General features: G+C 53.3%; 1 protein-coding gene across 1 annotated transcript in view; it reads right to left on the bottom strand.

The window, feature by feature from the left end:
• PPP2R2B (protein phosphatase 2 regulatory subunit Bbeta) overlaps positions 1-23,812 on the bottom strand; it is a 67,830-nt gene that overhangs the window by 3,792 nt on the left and 40,226 nt on the right. The window contains 6 exon segments of the mRNA XM_055812982.1: positions 5,283-5,447; positions 7,049-7,226; positions 18,176-18,288; positions 20,396-20,561; positions 22,044-22,079; positions 22,081-22,142. Coding sequence (XP_055668957.1) covers positions 5,283-5,447; positions 7,049-7,226; positions 18,176-18,288; positions 20,396-20,561; positions 22,044-22,079; positions 22,081-22,142 — 720 coding nt within the window.

Raw genomic sequence — 23,812 nt, 5'->3', positions numbered from 1 at the left:
CAGAACATTTAACACGCACAAGTCTGGTATGGGCTAAATGCGTTTTCCCTGTGCTGGTCTCCTTGCCTGCTGTACTATGGCTCTGATACTGCGACAGAAAGCCCAGAGGTACCAACGCAGAGAACAATCGTTCAAGTGGCACTGCTGAAGACGACCCCCCAAGCTGCTGCCTCTGCAGCCGCCCTGCACCCGAGCACCCCCTGCCCAGAGGGACCCTCTCAGGGCAGCTTCAAAGCAAATGGGTTTTTTCACTCATCAATAAATTTAACTGCTCAACAATAAATTTAACACCAATTCAAGCCCTGTCTTTTCTTTCTCAGTCCTCATTTAAACTCTAATCATGACAACTAGTAAGTCAGAATGGAAAACCAAAAGCTGCACTGGGCCATCACCGAGCCTGGGCTGGGCTGTGACTGCCACTCAGGTCCCCTCTGCGCTCGGTGTCACCCCCTCAGCTCAGCCCCAACACCTGCCCTGTCAGAAGTGAATGATCTGCTGGGTGGAACTCTGATTCCAGATGAAGACAGGAGAGCGCTGCAAAGACAAAGAGGTTTCCCACTTTGCTAAATGAGCTCAGGGTGACACAAGAGGCTTGTTCTTCACCCCCCTGGTGATTTTGCACAACTGACTAGTTAATTCTTAGTCTGAGGTCTTGCCAGGCCTGTTACTGTGTGCAGCAGGACATGGTCAGCTCCTGCGAGGGGTTGGAGGAAGGAGGTGGTGAGTTTCTAGGGGCGACACTACCTGCCCAGCTCTGCTGCAGCTGAAACCTGGGACACAGAGCTCAGCCCAGCTCACCCTGCAGCTTCCCAGCGCTGCGCACAACTGGCTTTCTCTACACACAGAGTTTTCTAACAGGGAATCAGATCTCCATACTCTACTTATAGAACCTTTTTCCTCTATAAAAGGCTTACCTGAAAAAATAGGTAAAGAGAATGTGCCGTCACCAGGAACATGGGAGCAAAGGTGTTTTGCTGGAACCTGGTGTGGCTTTGCAGAGCTGGCATCTTTAGTTTCATCCCCGCCAGTGCCAATGGCATGTGGCAGCCCATGGATCCGTGTCCCTCCCTCTGAGCTGACAAAGGTGATTCCAGGGGTGAGACCAGGCCTCTCCCAGCCTTTAGAGGACACCTGCTCACCAAGCAGCAGGGTCACCAACCAGCAAGGCCAGACCATCGCCCGTGGGACACGGGCATCTCAAGTCAGGGCAGGCAGCTGCTGAGGGAACAGTGCCACAGCACATGGCAGGCAGCAGCAGCCCTAGGCATCACCCCAAACCCACACCCCTAGGTGGGAGAAGTTAATTTCCTCCAGATGTGGCTATTTTAACCCTTCGCTCTCCCTTCTTTGGAAAGACACAGCTAGCAGAGCCCAGCTCTACACTCTCTCCTCCTCCTCCTCTCCCCACTCCTTCGTGCACCCCGAGTCTCAGGTCACACCAGATGACGGTGGCATTAACTGACCTGTCAGGTAAAAGGACTTTGGATCCATCAGTCCAAGTTCTGTCTGAGCAGGCAACTCCCACGTAGCAGTTACTCCCTGCCAAGCTTTTGAGGTGTTACTGGTGGCCACCAGCAAGCACACCGTGGGTTTAACTGGCGACTGTGTTTCAGGACAGGTCCACATTACCTCTGTTAACAAACCAAACCTCCTATGGCAGCACACCTGCACACGCCATCTCTGCCAGCTCCTGGTTCGCCTGCTTGCTCCCTCGCCCACCCTGCATGGTGCCCACCCTTGGGCAGCAGCCGTGGGTCAAGAAGCAGGGTGATGCTGGCCCAGGGGCCACGTGCCACTCACATGTGCAAGATGACCCATCTGGCCTGTGCACTAAAAGCGGTGGAGCCACCAAGTGCATAAGCCCCGGGCAGGGCAGCTGACCCCTCTGGATTCCAGCTGAGGCTCCAGTTAATCTGGTAATAAATGGGCCCCGTGGAAAGCTGGAAGCCCAGCAGAGCAGCACTCACATGGGCAAATACATTAACCCTCTGCTGCTTCTCTTGCTTCCAATAAAAAGATGAAACTCCACCAACAGTTCACCTATGCAGAAAATGAATCATGAACACCACTGAGGAAGACCTAAGCCAGCACAAGCAGAACAGAGCTTTGCTTTATATCAGAAAAATCAACTCTGCAACCCGCCCCCAGCCCAGCGGCACAGGAGCCTCGCCACCACGGGCTAAGGAGCAGAAATTACGCGTCTGGTGCCAATTTCCCCCCGAACGCAAGCGATTTGCCTTTCTGCCTCATTCTTCCTATCTGTAGCAAGGCAACAGAACATGTTCCTCTTCCTCACAGATGAGGTACCGATGCTTTTGGCAGGGTGCTCCAAGCACCAGCCCAGGCGCTGGCAGGATGGGGGCAAGCTGCTGTCCTGCGGGGTGGCTGGACCCTGCTGTCCCCAGCCCCAGCTGGCACCGTCCCCATGGCCACTGGGCAGCAGGACCACAGCCACGAGATGCCCAGGCCCTCGCCGGTGCCGGCGCTGGCAGCAGCAAGGGCTCTGCCAGCACTGGGGTCCCAGCACACAGGCAGAGGGTCTGAGCCACAGCACTGGGCTGGGCTGGGCAGGGGCTCACAGGAGCTATTTTTGCTTCGCAGCTGAAGGCTTTTGTGTGGCTTTGCTCCTTCTGCAGAAGCAGATCTGGGCTGCTGAGCTCATGGAAAGGATTTCTGAACACTAATTCTCTGTTACACAACAAACCTATTTTTCTCCGACACGGACCAGGAGCTGCTCTCCTGGTGCCAGCCCCCTTTGCCTGCCCTCCTTCCCCAGCAGCCTCCCGGGGGGGATGCGGACCCTGTGATGGCCGAGAAGGGCTGCACAGCCCATGGCATGATCCTGCTCCTCGCAGGGAAAGCAGCAGCGATGCAGAGTCTGGCTGGGGCTTGCCCAAAAGGCAGCAGCGCCTGCCCAAATAGAAGGGGTGGGGGTGGGGGGTGGCTTGTGTTAGAAACAATCTGCATTAGCGGAGGGTCAAATCTGCATGTTGTCGGTTACCTGATCAAAGCAGCTTTGTGTGCTTCTGATTTCTAACCAAAGCTGAAACTGTTTTCGGCAAAGAATATGTTTGGTAGTGGTGCTGTAGGCCGCCAGCAGTGAAAAGACCAGAAGGTAAAGGTCCCCTCTGGGGAACAGGCTGTGCTCTGAGCCTTTTGGTTCAGAGGTTCAGTAGGGACAATCACAGGTGGCTCCTTAAAAAAAAAAGGGGGAAAGCCCAATGCCTTTTGCTATGGGGAAATAACTGCAGTAACCCCCAGCGGGGTTTTTCCTCACTTTCCCAATGTTCTTCAAACAAGATGATTTTTGCTGGCATTACCAGCCACTCCGGGAATCCCGATCTCCCCTCTGGCTTCTCGTGGGGCTTCAGACAACACACGCGATTTCTTTGTGCATGGTGTGCCCAGGCAGGCATGCCCTTGAGGACCACCAACCCTCAGCGCGGCAGCACGCCGGCCCTCCAGCCCTCCGCAGCCCTGTGGGGCAGGCACCTCTATGTGGCAGCTGATGCTCTTAGGAAGCTACACGGCTGGGGGTGACACATACAACGTCACAGATCGCAGGATCCTCAAATAAAATGGGCAAACCAAATTTAATAAGAGAAGCACATAAGTAAAAGCTGGCCGCCAGCAGCAAACTGCATCTATCTAAATAAACATGACTGGGATGTGCAGTGCCATCTTCTGCATTTTTATTAAATATTGACGGTTATTAAATGTCTCCGTTGGAGGATTTGCCTCCAAAAGCCAATGTTGCTTTTCATTTTGAACTTTGATGAACTGTCTCAATTTTGACTTACACATCTGCTGAACTGCAACTGACTGAGGCTGATGCTTCTGAGGGAGGGAAATCAATAAGGAAATGTCACAGGAGAGGTCAAACCAAGTTGGGATTCACCGCTGGCCAGTGTGCTGGCTGAGGGCTGGAGGGACGCAGCAGCACCCAAACAAAGGGAAAAGCCAGCGGGGTGCTTCTGCTGCTGAAGTGTCAGGAAAATGAATTTTGTTTGCTCCTTAATTGTATTCTGATTCTCAGCTGGGAGCTGTCACTGTGGGACTGCAAGACATGGTCAGGAAATGTAAGAGAAAGGTGTATTTTGCTCAGGATTTGGGAAAAATGCCTGTTGGTATTTCTGAATCTCCAGCCAGCAATGCAAGCTGCCCTCTCCACCCACTGTACTCCAGCTTAAAAACAGGTATCAGACCACGACCGCAGCTTGAAAGCCCAGAAGCATTAGCTGGTGTGTGATTCCCTGTCGCCTCTAGGAAAGCTATGCCTGACACACACCTGGGTGCTCTCTGGAGGTAGATTATGAGCACGGGACTCCAATATGTTGCACCAGGTTTGTGCATCTTGTTCTCATAACATGATCACACTTAGAATACCAAAAATCTCCTTCATTTCCCACAAGAAATTGCCATTTTCTGATGAAAACTCAAACAAGAACAGGAGACACAGGGGTTCAGCTGTCCAGTCACACTGGCCCTTGTTTCTGCCCTATTTCGCTGCCTTTCAGGCAGATACTAAACCCATTCAGGTCTGTCCCACATTTGCATCTTACTTACAGTGCTGCACTCAGCACAGAGCTGCCTTCCAGGGACTGCTAGGGCACAAGGAACAGCAGCAGGCATTTGCCAGCACACCCATAAGTGCTGTAGGTATTTGTGCCACTATTTTACCAAGCAGATGTTGATAAAGACAATTTTTCCCAGTAACAACCTCCTGACATGTACAGGCTGGGTAGGAACCAAGCTCAGCTGCCTCAGCAGCACCTCACTCATCGCATCAGCCTGGTGAGGACCAAGGACCAGGTCCCTATCTGCCCAGCTCACTCCAGATTCTGAGGGGGCTCTTCTGCATATCCTGACCCCTGCGGCAGCAACCACAGCTGACAACAGGACATGGGGCTGTTCAGACAAACAGCCTGAAGAAACACAGCACTCCCTGCCTTCTGGCACTAACGGCTCTTAGCGGCTGTGCACCAGCATCCAGTGACCCCTCAGATCCGCTACTGCTGAAACATTGCTGGGGGGTTTAACATGCTCCCACAAAGGGCAGGGGGCTGGGACACGGGGGAAGATGCTCCTTTTGGGGCTGGGCAGGGCTGAGGGCAGGTGGCCATGGGAGCACCCAGGGGCAGGCAGGACCACAGCCTGGCACATCCGCAGGAGGTGGAAGGGCAGACCTGAGCCCAGGTGCGTCTCCACACTCCCTTTTTTGGGCTCTTTTCACCCAAAGGGGACCCCGACACAGCCATCGTGACGGCAGGGGCTGTACTCACACTTGGCGTGGCGGTCGCAGAGGGCGGAGGTGCGCATGTCACACAGGCGGATGGTGCCTTTGCTGCTGCTGTAGACAAAGGTGTTGCAGTGGTGCGGGTGGAACTCGGCAGCCGTGATCACCTCCGTCAGCTCCTCCATGTTGGCTGGCTTGATGTCCACGATGTCTGGCAGGGCGAGTCAAGGAGCCCCAGGTAGCCTGGGCTAGACCCCGCTCCTCCCGGGGGGTCCCCTCTCACTGCCCCTCCAGCTGATGCTTCTGGGCACCTGGGCTTCCCCTTGCCCTGTGCAAACCAGGTGTTCCTGGGGAAGTAGCACCATCCTGGGGCAGAACCGCAGCGCCCAGCTGGCCCTATACCGTGCAGGGAAAGCCAGTATCCATCACGTTTGCTGTGCAGCTGGGGACCACAGCTCCGGCACCACAGCCCAGAGCCCCTCTGCGTGCCACAAGACCCGACTCTGACCATTCACTCCATGCCAGAGTAAACATCTTGTATGGCAGTGCCAGGGCATGGTGAGTAACTGCACCAAAATCAACAGGGGCAAAAAATCCCAGAGCACAATGACCAACAGAAAACTACCACAGCCCAGGGGTGGCTGCCCAGGTACACATAATTTCAAAAATATTTCATGTGCTTGAGGTCACTGAAATGCTGGGTTGAAAACTGCCCGGTGGTGATGTTTCTTCATTAATTCTTAGCAAGCATTTTGGGCGCTGCACTTGCACCTTGGCCAGTCTCCCTCAGGCCATCTAAACTCCCTGAGGTTTTACCCAAATTTAGCACTCCTCATCTTCCTCCCTGAAACCCAGCACATGTTGCAGCCCTGCTCAAACATACCCACTTTGAGCTCCCACCAGCCTGTGACTGCTGAAATTCTCTCCAGCTGCCTAAATCTAGCACATGCCCTGAGGATTTTTCAGTAGGAAATACTATATAAATATCACCAATTATTAGTGCCCCGTTATTATTTCTGATGCGGCTGTTACAAGGGTGACTGGCACAACCTCATTTGTACAGCTGTGACTGGCAGCCTGTCAACCTGCTGCAGGGTATGATGGAGACTGCACCATTAATATTTCTTCTCTCCGTCTTCCCCAAGGCATCTGTCTTCTCCATCACCTGCGGACACCCGCCCCCTCCCACCCGCCCCATGCAGACCCTACAGGCAGAATTCAAAAACGCATCACCCGCACCAGGCGGCAGCAGTCGTGACGATGCCAGCTGAGCCCTGCGCCGCACAGGAGGCGGCTCAGTGTGATGCTGGAACATGCCTGCGCAGACAGCCCGGTGCCCCGCCGGTGGCACGGGCAGAGACAAGAGGGAGGTGCCTTGGTAATGACACCTGGGGACCGGGGATTTCAGACGTTCTGCAGTCAGGTGCACAGCGGGCAGCTATTCTGTACCCCTGAGCCCCTGCCAGCCCCTGCCGCAGGGTGAAGCTCCTGTACCAAGGAACCGATGGGGGTGCAGGCATGGGGCCAGGCGAGATGCTGCAGTACTTGCTTGGTCAGCATCACAGCAGACATGGGCACAGCTCTGCTGCTCCCCACAGAGCCGGACCCCACAGGTCCCCCCTCCGCCGCTCTCCTTCGGCAGGGACCCGTCTCCCCCGTCCAGCTTTCTCATTCTCTCACCGACACTTGCTCATGTCTGGGCTCCCTGGGCTTTCGCAACCCACTTGCCAGCCGAGGCAACCCCCTCACTGCTGCTCTTGGCCAGGCTGGGACCGTCCCAGGATCTGCTGGGCAGTGTGCACCAAAGGATACTAAAACTTTGATTTGTGATTTCAAAGTTCCACAGGTTTATCCTCAGGTCATCCGCTGACATGTAGGTCTCGTAGTCGCTGTTGACAGAGATGGAGTTGATGTGGTAGGTATGGGCATTGGCAAACACCCGCCGGGGGGTGGCCTCCACCATCAGGTCCATGGGCCGCAGCACGGGTACCTGCAGGAGGGGAAGCACAGCATGAGCAGAGTGTCAGCTCCCAGGGACACGGTCTGGCCATCCCACCCGACCCCTGCCAGCACCCGGCATGGGGGGATCCTCCACAGCCACAGCAGGTGCCTGCAGAGCACTGGCTGCTGGTGCTCCATCCCACCCACCTCTCCACACACCCCCACCAAGGAAACCTAACGCTTTTCTAAGTGTATGAACAGAAGGACAAGCAAACTCAAGCACCTTCTACTTTTGAAAGAGGCACCCGTATGGTTAGACTGCAGTGAGAGCCCAGTAAACCAGGCTTGGATCTCTGCTGCAGCAACCATTTCTGCTTTTGAAAAAACAAACAAGAAAGCCACTTCTGCCTTGTTTTGTCACTGTTAGCCAGAATCGGAAATTCCTGGAGCATTTCAAACAGAAATGTATTTCTTGAGAGAGCCAGGTCAGCACAGATTTTTCTTTTTTGCCTTTGCTTCAGATCAGAGTGACAGAGGCAAGAGATGAGAAGAGACAGGGAAAGGGAATGTGCAGGGCAGAGACAGATGGAGGGACTAGAAATGGAGCTACACACATTTGCCTTTAGATTAATAAGCATAACTCATGTAAACATTGGGGGATGGAGAAATGCGATAAGAATAGTGTATGCAAGGAGCAGTGTAAGTAATAACTTCAGACATAATGCTCTCAAGGCAACTTAATACTCTAGAAAGGTGTCACTCTGTGCTCCCGTTTGCCAGCAAGCTACTCCCTCAAGCTACTTCATTACTGTGTATATTATCTGTGTGCTGCCCAAAGAGATTTCCCATGGCTGCAGAGGTGGGGACAGGAGTGTGACAGCCAGCTCGAGTGACACTAGAGCACAGGGACTGCCAGCTCAGAGCCTGAGCTTAATGTGACGAGCCTGCCTGCTAATTCAGCCTGACACAGGCAATGATGCATCGTTTGCTGCTGAAGGACCTTGCTCAGCCATCTGGGGATGGAGGCTCGCATTTTGCTCAGGGATTACATGGACCGGGCTGTCATTCAGACTGTCGGAAACATGATGGTTGTCCAAAGGGAAAGGGATCAACGGTTACACCCGGCCTCACCGGGCACAAGAATAAGTACAGGAAAGGCTTTGGCAGAGGATTTCACTTGGCGAGATGACGCTGTGTGGCCTGACCACAGCTTGCGGTCCGACCCCAGGCCAGCCCCCGTCCCTGGCAGCAGCCCAGCAGCGTGCGCTGCAGTGCGAAGCAGCCAGGGCGAGCCGGGTCTGCCGGAACAGCGTGGCCAGCTGCAGCTCCAGCACCGTTCCCTACCCCAGCCTCATACAGCAGCTACTCACAACCACAGAGCTAAAATAAACTCTTCAGCCATGAAAAATCTCCACATGCTACTTCAGAGCCAAATTCTGGTGAGTGTTGTACACCTGGAACTTGGTCCATCACCAGGTAAAACCCCGCAAGGGGAGCAAACCTGGTCATCCGTGAGTATTTTGTTAAGGCAGGACTTTTTATCTGCTGCAGTGGCAAGAATCTGCACTGAAATATGGAAAACAGCAAGTGCCCATGCCCCTTCTCACCACGTGCTGTGAGCTTCTGCTTAAGGGTATCAACAATAAGTACTTAAACCTGAAAGCGCCAACATTTTGAGGCAGGAGCAGCCAGGGATGCGCTGGGAGCACACACCGGCTTCGGGATCTCGTCCCACAACAGTAGAATTCCCAGGGTGAAAGGCAACCCCCGACTCGGGACAGCCAAGGGGAGAGCTGCTGGGTGCAGGCTGGGTGCCTGTCTGGGTTTGATCTCTTCTCCACTTAAGTCTGGCCTGAAGCCAGCTGGAAGCGCAGCCACCATGCGGGAGCCCGAGGCGCATCCCTGCGACAGCTCAACCTTGTGCCAGCACTGACACGGAAACCCCCGGCAGAGGAGATCCTCCAAACCCCTCTCCCTGTTCATCCCGCTCGCCACCACAGGACTGCTCTCGGCTGCACCTTCCCTAGTGCGCTGCCTGCCCCAACAGCGTCCCTCCCGTGCCGTGGGGTCCGTCCCAGCGGCCCACAGGCACCCATGCTGCAGTGCTGCATTGCTGCTTAACATACAATAAAGGAAAAGACTGAGTGGTCCGAGGGAGGACCCCACAGGCTGCCCTGGTGCTGCAGCCACGGGGTCCCCAGCCCAGCTGGGCGGGCAGGGAGCTGCTCAGGGTGGTCAGTGACGGCGAAGAGAAAGCGCCCAACAAATGGGGCAACGTGACAGAAATTGAAACTTGGTTTGTTTTTTTTTTTTTCCTTTTGAAGCATGCAGAGTCCAAGCTGGTGTCTGCCTAAACCACCCGGCTCCCACTAGCATTGCCATGGCAATCCTCAACAGCACAGAGCCCTCCTCAGCACATCCCGTCTTCAATTACGGAGCCAACCTGCAGGGCAGGCTCTGGTATTATATATACCCATTATTAAAGGGTAATTCAGTGTAACAAACCGCATCAAGTACATAGAGAGGCTGTCAAATAAAGTAAACCACTAATAAATTAAATTACTTTTCGTTTTCAGGAAGGGGGGGGGGGGGAATGCCAGTCATTTTTCATTTAAAACAAAATATGTCTTAATTTTTCTCTCTGCCTCTAGCAGGCCCCCCCTGCAAAAGAGCTGGTCCCACTCACTCAAAGTGCACACAACACTCGATTCCTCTCCTTGCCTGCAAAGGCTTCCCCTCTCCTGAGTTAATGAGGCACTAATCCTCCCTTGAGCTGTAAAATTCATGCTCTCCATGGTTGGGGGGTGGAGGGAGCCGGCGTGCCCTGGCCCCTTCCCACCGCCAGCGCTGCACATCCTCCTGCCACCCGCAGCTGCTGAGCAAAGGACCACAGCGCAGGTAACGCCATGTCCGTCATCGCTGCACTTCACTATGTGCCCCATGTTCTCACCAGGTTTCCCCCATCACTGTCTATGTCCACTGTCATCAAATGCTCCCTGCTCCCAGAGGGAAGAACTTCACCTGGCAGAGCTTCTCCTCAGCATTTACGGTGCTGTGATGGATGTGGCCCAAAGAGATACAGAGATTTGGTGTTCCTCAGGACAACCTCCTCCCCTGCCCAGAGGTGGTCTGCGGCGTGCCGCGTTTTCAAAGCACGAGTCAATATATAGGGGAAAATGCTTAATGCCTCAGCTCCTGGGATGGTGTGGTCACACAGCCTCTCACAAGCCCAAGTCCAACGCATGCCAGCTCTGAGCTGCCCCGGGGGCCAGACCAGTGACATGAAGCCCCCAGCACAGCCCTGCAGCAAGATGGGACTCAATCACCTACAGGCAAGGTGAAAGCGCTGCTGGGAATCCTCCTCATGGGGCACGCAGGAGGACAAAAATTCCTCAAGGGTGTGAATATGAGAGGGCTGGCTCATGAAGGGCAAGCCCAGCATGGACAAGCAAAGCAGCAAGACCACCTCTGCCCCAGGAAGCTGCTGCAGCAGCCTGGCATCACCCTGGTGCGGGTCCCATGGAGTGCTCCTGCACAGCGGTCCTGGCCATGGATGGTGGGAGTGAGGGCAACCACAGACATGTCAGCACTGGGACCATGCACCCATTTCTGTGTAACAGAGAAAGAGGTTTTGCTCTCAGTTACCTCCGTGGAAATCCTCTTGGCACAATAGAGTTCTACCGGACTTAGGCTGAGATCCAGACCTGACCCTAAGGAGTAGCCATTAAAAAAAAAATAAAATTAATACATAATCCATTAAGATATCTATCTGGTTCTCACCTCATGAGGGGTCACCATGCCTCAGCACCACCTGCAGTGGAAGCTCTGCGATGACCTGCTGCATGCAGCAGGACCAGCAGCAGCCCAGCACGGCAGCTGTAATGCCTGCACTGCCACCCGCTCAGCGCGTACAGCAGCACCCGCGCCTAACTGCAGCTCTGTGCACCAGCCCACAGGGCAGATCTTCCCTCTCTCCTTCGGCATGTACAGCAGGACAAACTGCCCTTTCTGGGGTAGCCCCCCACCGCCAGCCCACCCCCTGTGCTCCACACAAGCGCTGCCTGGGGTGCAGCTGCCTCCGCCACCTGGGGAGCAGGTAGGATTTGGCCAAGTGGGATTAGTCACAGCCGAAGCTCAGATTAACCCCAGCCTTGCGTTTGCAAGTAGGAAAATGTAATCCAGTTCCTGGCAAATCCCAGCGCAGAGCTAGCAGCTTGGGGATAAATCCAGCAAGGTTCCTCACCTGCTTCAGCTGCTGAGCTCCTCTGGATGTGCTCCCTGATGTTTCTTTCTTACCTACAAAAGGCATATTCTGTAACTGCTAGCCAGCGCTGCCTGCAGATCAGTATTTTGCAGACAAAATGCGCATCAAACACCATTTTCGTGGTAGACTGGCAATTTCATGCTCTTCAGGATTTTGACTTACTGGACCTTCCCTGTGAAGTGTGGAAGGATAAACCCACTGTCTCAGTACCAGGCCATGTAGCTGATAAAGCTTCTGGTTTCATCTCTTCTCCGTGGAGACGTCCCTCCCTGCTCAGCACTGTGCCAGCACTGCCTCCTCGGTTGGCAGCTCCTGAGCCTTTCTGCATACAGTGAAACACAGGCACAGACCTGCTGCCAACTGAGCATCCACCTTCATGTGTGCAGGTCCAAAAGGGTCTGGGTCCCAGCTGGGGATCGGGAGGAGGGAAAAGACCACGGACACCAGGTCTGCAGGGAAGATGGTGCAGCCAGAACTGCAGTGCCAGAGCAGGAGCATGCGCTGCCCAGCAGACCTGCCCTCCAGAGCAGTGTCCAGCTTCCCAGTTTCCCGGTGGGGACTGAGACTCAGGAGCATCTGCTGGGCTGTGCTCGATCGGCACCGAGGTGCAGAGTTCAAAGCCTGAAGTCAGTCCATGTGGGCCAACCGTTCAGACCACCGACACAAATACCCCTCCCAAAACCAGGGCCAGTTCACCAAGGGTTTCTACTGCAAGGAAACTGAGCATTGACTGCAAGTGGCGTTCCACACACAGCCCAAACCATCCCAGTTTTCCCATTCTTTGTGTATTTTTATACCATGATAGGATATTTATTGTTGCTTGTAACTGAGAATTCATCCTAGTTCACCTGTTACACTCCAGGATTACTTTCACCTAAATTCTGAAATAAGTTTGGGGAAACCTCAAAGAACTAACAGAATGTTTTTCTTAATCTAAGGTCAAAAATCATAAACTCTCACACCAATCTCATTAGAACTGCAGCCCTGTTAAGGATGTGATTGTTTGAAAAGATACTTTTAAACTTATTTCTCCTGCTGAAGAAGAGCCAGTGTCAGTAAAATCCCATCAGGCAGTTTTCCTACTTTTACCAAGAGGAGCGTGCAGAACCACAGCAATGTTACCAAACACGCATTCAAAGCAATCCAAGCCCGTTTGATAATTCTGCCTGGCACGTTGTTTTTACAGTTTGTCTAGACACAGATACCAGCAGTGTAACTGCTGTGGAAAAAAAAAGAGGTGAAAAAAAATATCTGAAAGGTCAATTCTGGTCGTTGGCATTTCAAGGTGAGTTTACAAATATTAAAAGGATGAATGAGTTTTCACCAGAAAAGAAAGAATTCAACTCATGACCTCAGAAAAACAAAAAAATGACAAAAGCAGCAGCAAAATGGGCTCCTTCGTTTCTTTTCAAGCATCTGCGGAATGAAGCAGGCAGAGGTGCAGGCAGCGCACACTGGTGGGTTGGGTGCTGCTGTGACACAGCCGTTACTTGCATGGTGGCTTCAGAGCCCTGCACACTGGCTGTGCCTCACTGCGAGACTGAGCCAAGCTCGTCTTCATTCAGGGCATTGCTTCAAGAGTGACAAAAATCAAGCACCTCCAAGCCAGGATACGCCACAGGTCCCCAGCATGTCCTGGACCAGCACGGTGGCTTCCCAGGGATGGCATCATGTGGCAGTGAGCCCAGTGCTGCCCAGCTCAGAGGGGCCAGGCTACCAAAGGGCAGTCGAGCATGCAAAGGGTACCCGTTGAGCAGCTTTAGAGCAATGTAAGCCACTAATGAAAAGGGGAAAATCCTTTTTTTAAAAAAATTTCTGTGGCAAAGGTTTGATGACGATCATTTGAAATTGATTAGTTCTGCCATGTGCATTTTATAGCCAAAAAAAGCCAAATGTTTCACATTACCTTGTCATTTAAATGATAATGCTTTGGAGAATGTATAAAAGGAAAAGACAGACAGATCTCTTTGCTGAGGTGGAAAACCAGCAGCACAGCTTCTCCAAAGCATTGCCCACCCCTTCCCCTCTCCCATCGCACAGCCCCACTCCAGGGCTGCCCGTGGGGTGCCTGGGATGCAGAGGGAATACAGCACAACCTCCCCAGGGAACTGTGCCCAGGGGCCCAGAAATCTGAGTGCTTTGGAAAAGTGGGAGATATAAAACAGAATTTATGATGGATTTTGCTGGAATTGAGAGTGAAGTGGCAGCTCTTAACCAAGAGCACGCTTTGCAACAGCTACAAACACCAAGAACCAGACACATCCACGCACCTGTGCATTGCACCCACATCGTGCTTGGGCTCGGAGGATCACTCCTCCCCCAGGGAGGTGTCCAGAGGAGACCACAGGACACCACTCTGCAGCACAGCAATCCCGAGTCCTTAATAACCTGGGTGAGACTTGACCCTGCTACCAGAGCAACTGGCCCCTGGGCTCCTGAGCACCAGCCTGTTTGCAGGGTGCTTCCTTACTTACCAGCATTTTAAAATGCTTGGGGCAGAGATCTGTGACCTCTGGGGCAGGGAAAGCTGTTACCAACTAGTATGTGAGCTCCCCTGGGTTCCCCTGGGACAGAGGAGGTGAGGCAGCAGCAGCCCCTCCTGGGAGCCCCCAGCCGGAGCCCCTGCCAGCCCTGGCTGCTCTCCCCACTGCCAGTGTGGCTCAGGAGCAGGGGACTTGGTGGACTAAGAAATCCCAGCCTGGTTTCAGAACACATAGTGGCCCGACACAAGAACACCCTTCAGTCACAGCCCCCCGGCACATCGGGGAGGCAGACAGCTGTCCCTGTGGTGCTCGGAGCTTGGGCAGTATGTGCCAAGGCAGCACGGGCAGCACAGCTGGCTGCTGCTGCTCTTCTTTAAACAAACGCAAAGATCAGCCCCTCTCTACAGTAAAGGGAGGCCTGGGAATGGTCTCTCCTGGCTGGTTGCCCCAGTTTTGCTCACCAGAGGCACAGAGAGCATCTTCCCACACATAGCACCCAAGTGCCCACAGCCACCACCTCCTGCAGTGGGGACGGTACCAGTGGGAGATGCACACCACTGTTTCACCACAGTCTGATTTGCACTGTGAGGGATCAAAGCAAACATGTTCTCTATTTAAAAAAATTTAAGCCCTGGATATTATTTGTGTTAATTATTTCCTGCACACATCCCACAGTGCAGGTGTGGCTGTACACCGAGCGGCATGGGAGAGCTTGCCGAGGCAGCTAAATGAGGCCACAGGGCTGTAGCCATTAGACTGGGGGCTAGCCAAACAAGCAGAGCTTTTTTAATGACAGCACAAGCCTTACTTTACAGCCTGAGCGGAGTTAAATATTCCTTTTGCACTATGCAGGTTAGAAATCCCTCAGAGAACAATGCTCATCAAGTACATTGAAAGCCTTAAGAGAAATGGGTGAGAGACGATTGCAGCAAGGTGGTTTTAAAGCCCTTTTTCACTCGCCTGTGGTTGGAGTAAAGCCACATCCATCCACAGTTTAATTTTCAAAGCGCGAGCATCACAGGACAATTAAATGTCAAAGATATGCCAAGCTGCAGCAAAATGGTTACAGCTATGTAAATATCTGTCTAAGTAAAATCATCAAAACATTAGATCAAACCAGGGCTGGCGGAAGACTCCACAGTCTTCCATCCTCAGGGACAGCAGGCGCTGTGCTGGCAGACGCTAATAACCATAATACCAAGCACTTACATCGTGCTTTACCTCTCCTCATTCCTGTGAAGCGGGAGCTGTACACTCCCATGGGGCTGCTTGCCAGGGAGCAGGGGGTCGCAGTGCCTGACCCCACAGCACAAGGGAGACACCCAAGTAGCAAACTCCCCCAGTCGTACGGCACCGCGCTGCTACCAGGAGTAAACAGACTGAAAGCAAAACAAAGGCAGAAACTTTGGGGGTAGACAGCAAACAGCATCCACTTCTCTGGTATTTCAGTGTGACTTTCTACAGGGAAAAAAGATAAATATCACAATGCCCTCCTTCCCTGGGGTGAGCAGGGACAGGGCAGGTGGGTGCCTGGTGGGGTGGGCGGGCTGCCCCCACCCTGAACACGCACTGCCCAGGGCTGCACCCAGTACCGGCCACGCTGGCAGCATCTCTGCATCCCTGCCCCTCCTTGGCTATGCCCCACTGGGCACCAGCAGTGACAGATGGGCTGGATGGTGTGACTTCAGGCCGAGCACTTGCAAAAACACCCAGGTTGATTTTTGGCTCCACTTCCAACCCTGTGGTCACCCATTCAGGCACCAGGAAGTGGTCAAATGCAATCAACTCATGCCAGCAATCAGTAGCAAAGCATGACAATTATTTATTTATTTTCATAACCACATCGCCCATGCACCCCGCTGAGGCATCATCACCCTCATCGCGGGCTCCAATCGATCCACAACCACATCCTGCCGGCACGGCAGGGGCAGGCGGTGGGGCGCAGAGGCAGGTCTGGGGTGGGAGCCTGAGCCACCAGCTCGGCACTGCTATGTACCTGCCCCTGGCAAACACACACAGGCTGTCCGCTCTTCCCCACCCCAGCCTCTGTAACACAGGGAAGAGAAGGAGGAGCAGCTAAATGATAGTGTTAAGCCCCTGGGCACACACAGCACTGCAAAGCCAACGTGAGCAGTGCTGTGGGCATCCCATGCAGGAGAGGACACAGTGCCACACAGCCAGGGCCACCTGCCATGCTCCTCATGGGCTCCCCTCGCCCAGGCAAGGGGGGACCCACCAGCAGCTCTGGGCAGACAGGACTGCAGCTCATGTCCCTGCATGCTCCCCATGCCTGCTGGTGCACGTCTGACCAGCCAGCGGCCATGGCCGGTGGGATGGACGACAAGGCACCTACAGAGCTGACAGCTGGGTCAATCCAAAAGATAAAAAATCATTGTCAAAAAGTTAAAAATCTCCATTTCAAAATGTCAGAACTCAGTGTTCCCACAACAAAGCATTTTAGCGACTTTAAAACAGTTTCTGTTGGAAAAGAAATATGCCTCAACATTTATCCTGGACTCTTGAGTTGCTATAATTACTCCAGAAATTCAATGTTCCTAAAGAATACACTGGAAATAAAAAAAAAATCAATATTCAAACATTGCTCCCTTGAGAACGCTGACCTTGCATTTGCTGTTTTGCATGGTCTCCAGCAGCATGCTGGGGTGCTCAGGACACCCCTGGCCACGGCACTGCCGCCGACAGCCACCTGCCGCAGAGCTCGGCACAGGCACCAAGACGGCAATTTAGGCGAAATGGTGACCGGTGTTTCCTCAGTAAGCCCAGGGCTTTTCCAGCGCATTTAGCCAGAGAAGAAAGCACTAACTGGAATAACACCCCTTAACACTGCTGCCTTTTTAAAACCTGCCTCCCAGCCCTGCAGAGGGTCGGTAACCCCGGCTCCCACACCCAGATGCAGAGCAAACTCCTCCAACAGGCAGTCTAGTAACAGCGCAATAGGCCGGCAATGCTGCCTGAAACATAACAGCTGATACACATGCAATAAACTGTTTTCTTGCTCTGTAAAGAAAAATGCCTGCCAGCCACCAGGAGCAGCACAGCACGGGGATGAGAATTAACTACCTGTCTGGGGTCCTCAATGGCTTTGTCTGCAATGGAACTGGAAGCCATAAAAGTGAGCCAAGGGTAATCATAGCAACAATTATATATATATATATATAAATATAACCCCCCCAAGTACTCAAAATGCAAATTCTGACAGGATGTTAATAAATTACAAGCTGGTCTGGTCTGATTAACATCATGACAAAATTCCTGCATACTTGGCATTTCTAGGTCTATGGGTTATGGGTTAAACGAGTTAATGTCTGTTTCTGCTCTAACGTCATGTGGGGGGGAGCACGGCTTCTCCCCGTTGGCAGAGGGGCACCCCGCTCACTGCTGTAGCCCACACACCGGGGGTCTCCAGCGCTGCCTGCCCCCACTGCCAGAGCTCCCGGGGCCCAGGGTGGGCTCTGATTGAATTAAGGGGGCGTGCACTGCCTTGGGCCAGAGCTGACTCTTTATATGCAAATTAAAGATCATAAACAGCTATCCCAGGGCAGTGCTGGGGGAAGAACCAACCTGCTGGCACTGCCGGCCAGGTTCAGGCAGCTCCCAGGTGGCAGAGCCATGCCCAGCAGCCAGGCGCTGCTGTGCCCGCACACCCTGCCTTGCCAGGCTTCCCAGCGATGCTCGATGCTCCCGGGGCACAGGGGCGGCTGCTTTAATGTGGTCTGTGCATCCAGCCCCCTCGAAGTAAATGGAAAACATAGCCTTAGGTGTTTACATTCAATTTGGGAGGCTGGGTTTAATCTCCTTAGGCTGGGAGGAAAACTCATTTAGAGAAAGTACTTCTGTTCCCAAAGCAGAAGTTGGGCGGTGGCGAATGCACTGAGAAGGGAGAGCGCATTAACTGCCTCCTCGCCGGGATGGGCACGGCATGCAGGGCCCTGCAGCAGCAGCCCTGTGGCACCGAGGTACCCAACATGATACAAAACACGGTGCTTCACAGCACACGTGCCCAGAGCCGGCACAGCCCAGGCACTGCTCCAGCGACAGCTCCCTCCTCTGCTCCTGCACCCACACACCCGACAAAGCACCGGCCTCCGACACAAGGAGCCCTCGGACATAGACCTACCGCGTCAGGACAGTGTTACCAGTACTGCGGCACACAGGTGACACCAGCAGCAATTTTCACCCAAGACCCTGAAGAGAAAGGCTCCTCGACAGCCTTGGTCTCCCCACACTCACCCGTAGCATGGTGATCATGGAGGGGTCTCGGAGACGACCGTCCTCATCCTTGAGATTGTATCCCTCTGGCCTCTTGTCCCGCTCACTGACCTTCCATAGCTTCACAGTCTTATCTGGGGGCAGGAGAGAGGAGAGTGTTACAGCCGGCTGCCCCCCGAGCAGCCACCGCTGGACATGCCAAGGGCACAGTTGGTTCAGACCGGTGACCACCCCACTGTGTGCCCGGCGTGGCTGCAGAGGTACCTCTCACTACAGCATCCCCAGAGCCCTGGTTCACCTGGTCCTGCTGGACAGCTCCTGGCATGTTTACTCCAGAAATAAGGAGACGGTTGAACAACAGAACAGAACTATTGGATTAATGGAGAAATAATAGGCGAAGTAATTTCCCAGGGCTCAGTGCCTCAGAGGTCATGCTCTGAATGTTGGCGTTCAATATATTGAGTGGTGGGGCTGAGTCACCCTCGAGGTGCTGGCACCAGGATGGGGCAGCTCAGGCAGTGCTGGGGGGCTGAACCCACTGTCCCAACACCACACACGGCTGCTCCTCCAACACGCACGTTGCACGCCTGTGCACACAGACATCCCCTTCCCCACACCTGCACACCCGCTGAACAGCCAGCCAACAGCAGGCTCCACACAACACCTTTCCTCCCGCATTTCCGTATCTCATACAGCAGTTATCCAGGGGCCACCTGTTACTTTTCAAGAGTAATGTCCAGATTCCTTTAGCTTCGAGTAATGTGTTAAACACCAAGGATGCACCAGCTCTCCTAATTCTGTCCCCGCTAGCTCTATTTCCCATCCTCTTGGAACACCGCCAGCCATCCCTGCTGACTGCCTTCCATGCTCCAGCCCCACGCTGCCCCTTTGGAAGGTGAGAGGAGGGATGGGACCCCCGAGGGTGGCTCTGGCTGGGTGTCACCCCACCAGTGTCGGGGTGCTGGGGTGGCAGCCACAGCAGCACCCATGCCGGCAGCAGGCACTGGAGGCTGTGCACAGCTTTAAAGCCCATCAGACACAGGGTGCCACATGGTAACTAATTCTGCTTCCAGCGGAGTCCACGCAGAACTCCAGCGCACAGCAAGCTGAGCAGAGCCACAGGCAACCTGAGGTTCCAGCAAGCAACAGCACTGTGCGGCGGCAAAGCACGACTGGAGGCAACCGTGCCTGGAAGCTGCTCAGAGGAGGTAAAGTCTTAGAAGGGGCTGCAGGCAGCTCCACGCTGCCCCGCCACAGCTCCTGAGCCACAGAGCCACTGGGGAAGGAGCCCCAGAACATGTGGGTTTATTCTGAGTAATGGTGTTTTCTTTCCTCCCTCCTGGCAGAGACTATCAGTAGTTTATCATCACTTCCACCAGGTTTCATACACAACCATATCATCCATCTTCATTTTCTCCTTTACACAGCAATTCCAATAGAGCACCATTAATTTTTTTATTAAGCCGGTTCACTTTAGGGGGGTTATATATATAATGTTAGTTTAACTGTAAGAACAAAAAGAAACAGCATAACACGGGAGTATTTCTAAAAGAATAATTTTGATAACCTGCTAGCATATGAAACACCATCCCAAATGGAAAGATAATATCCCTGTTAATCAAAATACTATTTAAAAACTCAATTAACAAAACATTATGCTCTATAATTAATCTTCATTGCATTTCAACGATTCTCCCCCCAAATGAGTTTAGTAAGTCTTTGAATTTTATTACAATGATCAATAGAGGCAATTCTATAACACAAAGTAAGTTGGTTATGGAAGATAATTAGACCCCTCCTTTTCCCCTGAAGTAATTAAGTCACATCCATCTTAAGGTCCCATTCATCCCAAGTAATATTCCTGGATCCTCCTGATATTTATCTGAACATAACATGGAACTGCTGAGCTGAACACAGCTGCAAATTGAAACAAACCAGCTGCGGTTTTTCTTTTAAAAAAAAAAAACCAAAAAAACCGAAATTGTCAGCAGGGGGAGAAGACTCAGAACGGCTGCCCTGAAATAAGGACAAAACCTGGTGTACCGGCATCGCACTCTGCCAGACAGATTTGGACCTGTTCCTGCTCCCCCGTGACATCCATGTCACACCAAAAGGAGTCTCCATATTTTTGTTAGCATACGTTTTTCCCAAAGAAGCGCTACAGAGTGGGCCCCGCCTGGCTGCAGGGGGCCAGGGACCCGTGGTGGTGGGACAGCGGCTGCTGTGGCCGCAGCTACGTACCATTGGTGGAGAGCAGGAAATAGGCTGCGTTCTGCTGCGGGAGCCATCGTATCTTATTGATCTTCTCCTCTATCTCCAAACTCTTCAGGTAATCGAACTCCGGCTCGTGGCTCTGGAAGGTGCTGTAGACATTGTACTCTCCCCGGCGATGGGGCTGGTTTTTGCTCTGCAGGAAGGGGAGCAGAGAGGAGTTTAAGGCACAGAGAGCAGGGGAACATTTTCTGTTGACTCTTTGGTTCTCTAAGGTTTGTTAAGTGCCGGCGAGCGCCTGGTCGCGGTGACGCAGCGCAGGTCTGAAAGCCAAGGCTCGGCATCCCCGGGCATGGCAGTGCTGGTGTGCTCAGCAGGAATGGCGTGGGAACAGAGCCCACCACACCGTGCCAACCACCCCTGGTGAACGGCTGGGACCAAGGATTGGCTCCTGCCAGGCACCCACACCAGCCCCAGAGGAGGTGCAGGCAGCGCCCCACCACCTGCACAGAATAAGCAGCATTTGCCCCGCAGGGGCACAAATACAAAGCAAGGACAACGCAGCCAAGAAAAGGGCAGTGTCTCTGCAAGAACTGATGCTGCGTGCCATGGCTCAGCGCTCAGACCTGTCAGGGACCCTGGACCTGCAAATCCCACACAGTGAACCACCCAGTACCAGGCTCTGAGCGGGGCTGAAGTAATTAAATGAAAACTATCGTGGAGATGGAACTTCCCACATACAAACAAAGCGTTTGGGTCAGTAAAGCCCTGCTTGTCCCCTGGAGCACAGCACTGCTCCAAAGCAGGAGCTGAACAGAATACACCTGGTGCAATGCTAAGAAGCTTAAAGTTCACAAAAAGCAGTAGAATAATAAAATGAGAGGAAAATAAGAAATGAAATAGTGCTAGAAAGGTTGATGAAGCATCTATGCCTGTAACCTTTAACCGTTTGGTTCTCTCCAGCGTATACAGAAATAATTTCGAGCCTATAACATTGAGAAAAAATTAAAACCTTCATCAGACCATGACATTTTTCATAGCCAGGCCTGACTCATCCCTTCCACCATCGGCAAACACACCCACAGGGGAGGATGGCTCCCACCCGCTCAGACCATGCGATGCTGTGCGTGCTGTGCCAGACCAGCTATGTGGGATGGCTTTGGGAAGGGCAGGGAATCTCCCGGGTGGTGGGGTCCTGCGCAGCCCCCCGGCCATGCTGGTGCAGGCGGCCGTGCTGGAGGCTGAACGCTCACCACAGCTGCAGGAGGCTGGGCAGACCGCAACTCAGGGTTTCAACAAGGAGTTTGTTCAAATTTCCTGGGGCAAAGTGTTTCAGAAGGGAAACACAATTGTTTCATCTGGATATTTTGGTGGTGTGAGAGGTTTTTGGAGGGTGGCCAGATGGACACCTGCAGCACGCTCAAATGCACCGGTCTGATCCCAGTTACACCCGGCTGCAGGGAGCTGCAACCAGAGCAAAAGAATGCAGGAAATGCAACGTGGTTTTGGAGGGCGTTTTACAAGCTGAAATCTGGTCCTGCTTATGCTAATAGTTGCTTTTCAGTTTGGAGTCTGCCAGGAGGGACCTGAGGTTAGGAGTGACACAGACAGATTAGGAAACAGCAGGAAGCTTCTCTTAAAAGGATAAAATGGGCATTTTGTATTCACTGGCACTTACCTCCTGCTCACGTTGAAATATTACAACACGGCCCCCCCTTGTCCCCTGTTGCTAATAATTCTCCAGTGTGGTTGAATTCTACTGTAGAGATGATGTCAGCTGGAAAGAAGAAGACAAAGACAATTTAAGTTAACTGCAGACTGGCTTTCACAGGCATCTAGAAAGCACCGTTCCCTGTACAGCTACGTGCCTTGTCAGCACTTCGTCTCCTGTGGGATCTCCACAAATCTCTGTTTTTCTATTGTCTATAATAATAATGGCCACAGCATTTTGGAATTCTGCTGCTATGGACCTGCTCAGCCCCCCTGCTCTCCCGCCCAGGTCTGCACCCCAGCAGCCCAATTGAGGGATATTTCCATCCCCATGCTGTGCTTGTGCCCAACACAGCCTGGGGACTGCTGCTGGCAGTGGGGCATGGCACGGTACCGCACGGCACACTCCTCTCATGCCTTGGGGCGCTGCCCCACCACTTTGGGTGATGTGATCGATTCCTGGGACCCAGGGAGAGCTCAGTGCTACCTGGCACACCAGCACCTTGCCCCAGCAGCCAGACAAGGGGTTGGCTTCACTCCTGCCCAGTTCTTCTGCTTCATCGCTCCCCTCCGACGCATGGGGAGGCAGTTTGCCTTCAGCCTTGGAGGAAAGGGAGCAGACGGATGAAGACACCTCTGTATTCTTCACCTGAACTCACCAGGCAGAGCAGCCTGGGCAACCACATCAACTCTGCCCTCCCATTGTCTATCAAGGTAAATTAAAGTGCCACCTTTCAGCCCTCCGTGGCCCCAAAAGCCACCGTGCTTGCACTGCTCCCCTGCCCCACAAACCAAAGTGCTGTCACCAGGAGGTGAAAGCCCTGAGCAGGGACTGCTGCTCGGCTGCAGTAACTAGAGAATCAAGGAAACACTCATGGACCTGTAACTTGTAAACGTGTTAATCTGCAGTGTTTACCCTTGAGGCAAAGCAAGCAGGAGAGCTGCTAATGATTGGATTTATTTGGCCTATTTTTAGAAGAATGTCAGAGGTTAATTCCATGGCAATTACTGCCCAACTGGTGTTCACCCACTGCCTGGAGTGCAGCTCTCCGCCGGCACGAAGCTGGGGAAGGGGAAGAAGGAACACAGCCTTGGAGACCCAGTGCTGGGTGCAAGATTGATTTTGCAATGAATGGCACTTAGCTATGATAACAGCCGGCTCATTCCTGCCACAACGGCTGACAGCATTTGCACTTTTTCCCCTCTCCTCTCTGCAGTCCACCAGTACCAAGCATTGTGCAGCCCACGGCTGCAGCCTCCAGGGCTCTGGGCAGGGCAGACCCCCTGTGCCGGTTGCGGCTGTAAGCATCAGCTGAGCACATGGGCCACACGCACCCTCGGAGCCCTCCGAGCACTGCGATGACTCCTCCTGCTCATTAGCTCTGTTGTCATGTGCCAGCAGAGAAAGCATCAGAATCATGTAACCTGAATTCTTCCTTCCCCCTCCTATGATTTGTATCTGCCTCAGATACACACTAGAAAATTACCACCACAGTTAGAAAAGACAGAATTTGGAGAACAGCACATGCTTCCACAGCTGCTGGGAACGCTTCTGGCGGTCTGTCTTCCAGGACGCCAGACAAGCCAGCATCCACTGAACACATGCCCCATGCCGTTCCAGGGCATCCCAGAGACCCTTCCACAGCCATGGGCTCCCCCAAAACAACACCCCGCCACCCTGAGATGGTGTCTCAGCTGCGTGAGGGGCTCCAGACCTGGGGCTCAGGACAGCCACCC

Source organism: Falco peregrinus, chromosome 8 (assembly GCF_023634155.1).
Source record: "Falco peregrinus isolate bFalPer1 chromosome 8, bFalPer1.pri, whole genome shotgun sequence".
Lineage (NCBI taxonomy): Eukaryota > Metazoa > Chordata > Aves > Falconiformes > Falconidae > Falco > Falco peregrinus.
Note: the sequence above shows the minus strand (reverse complement) of the source record. Positions and strands in the feature narration are given on the sequence as shown.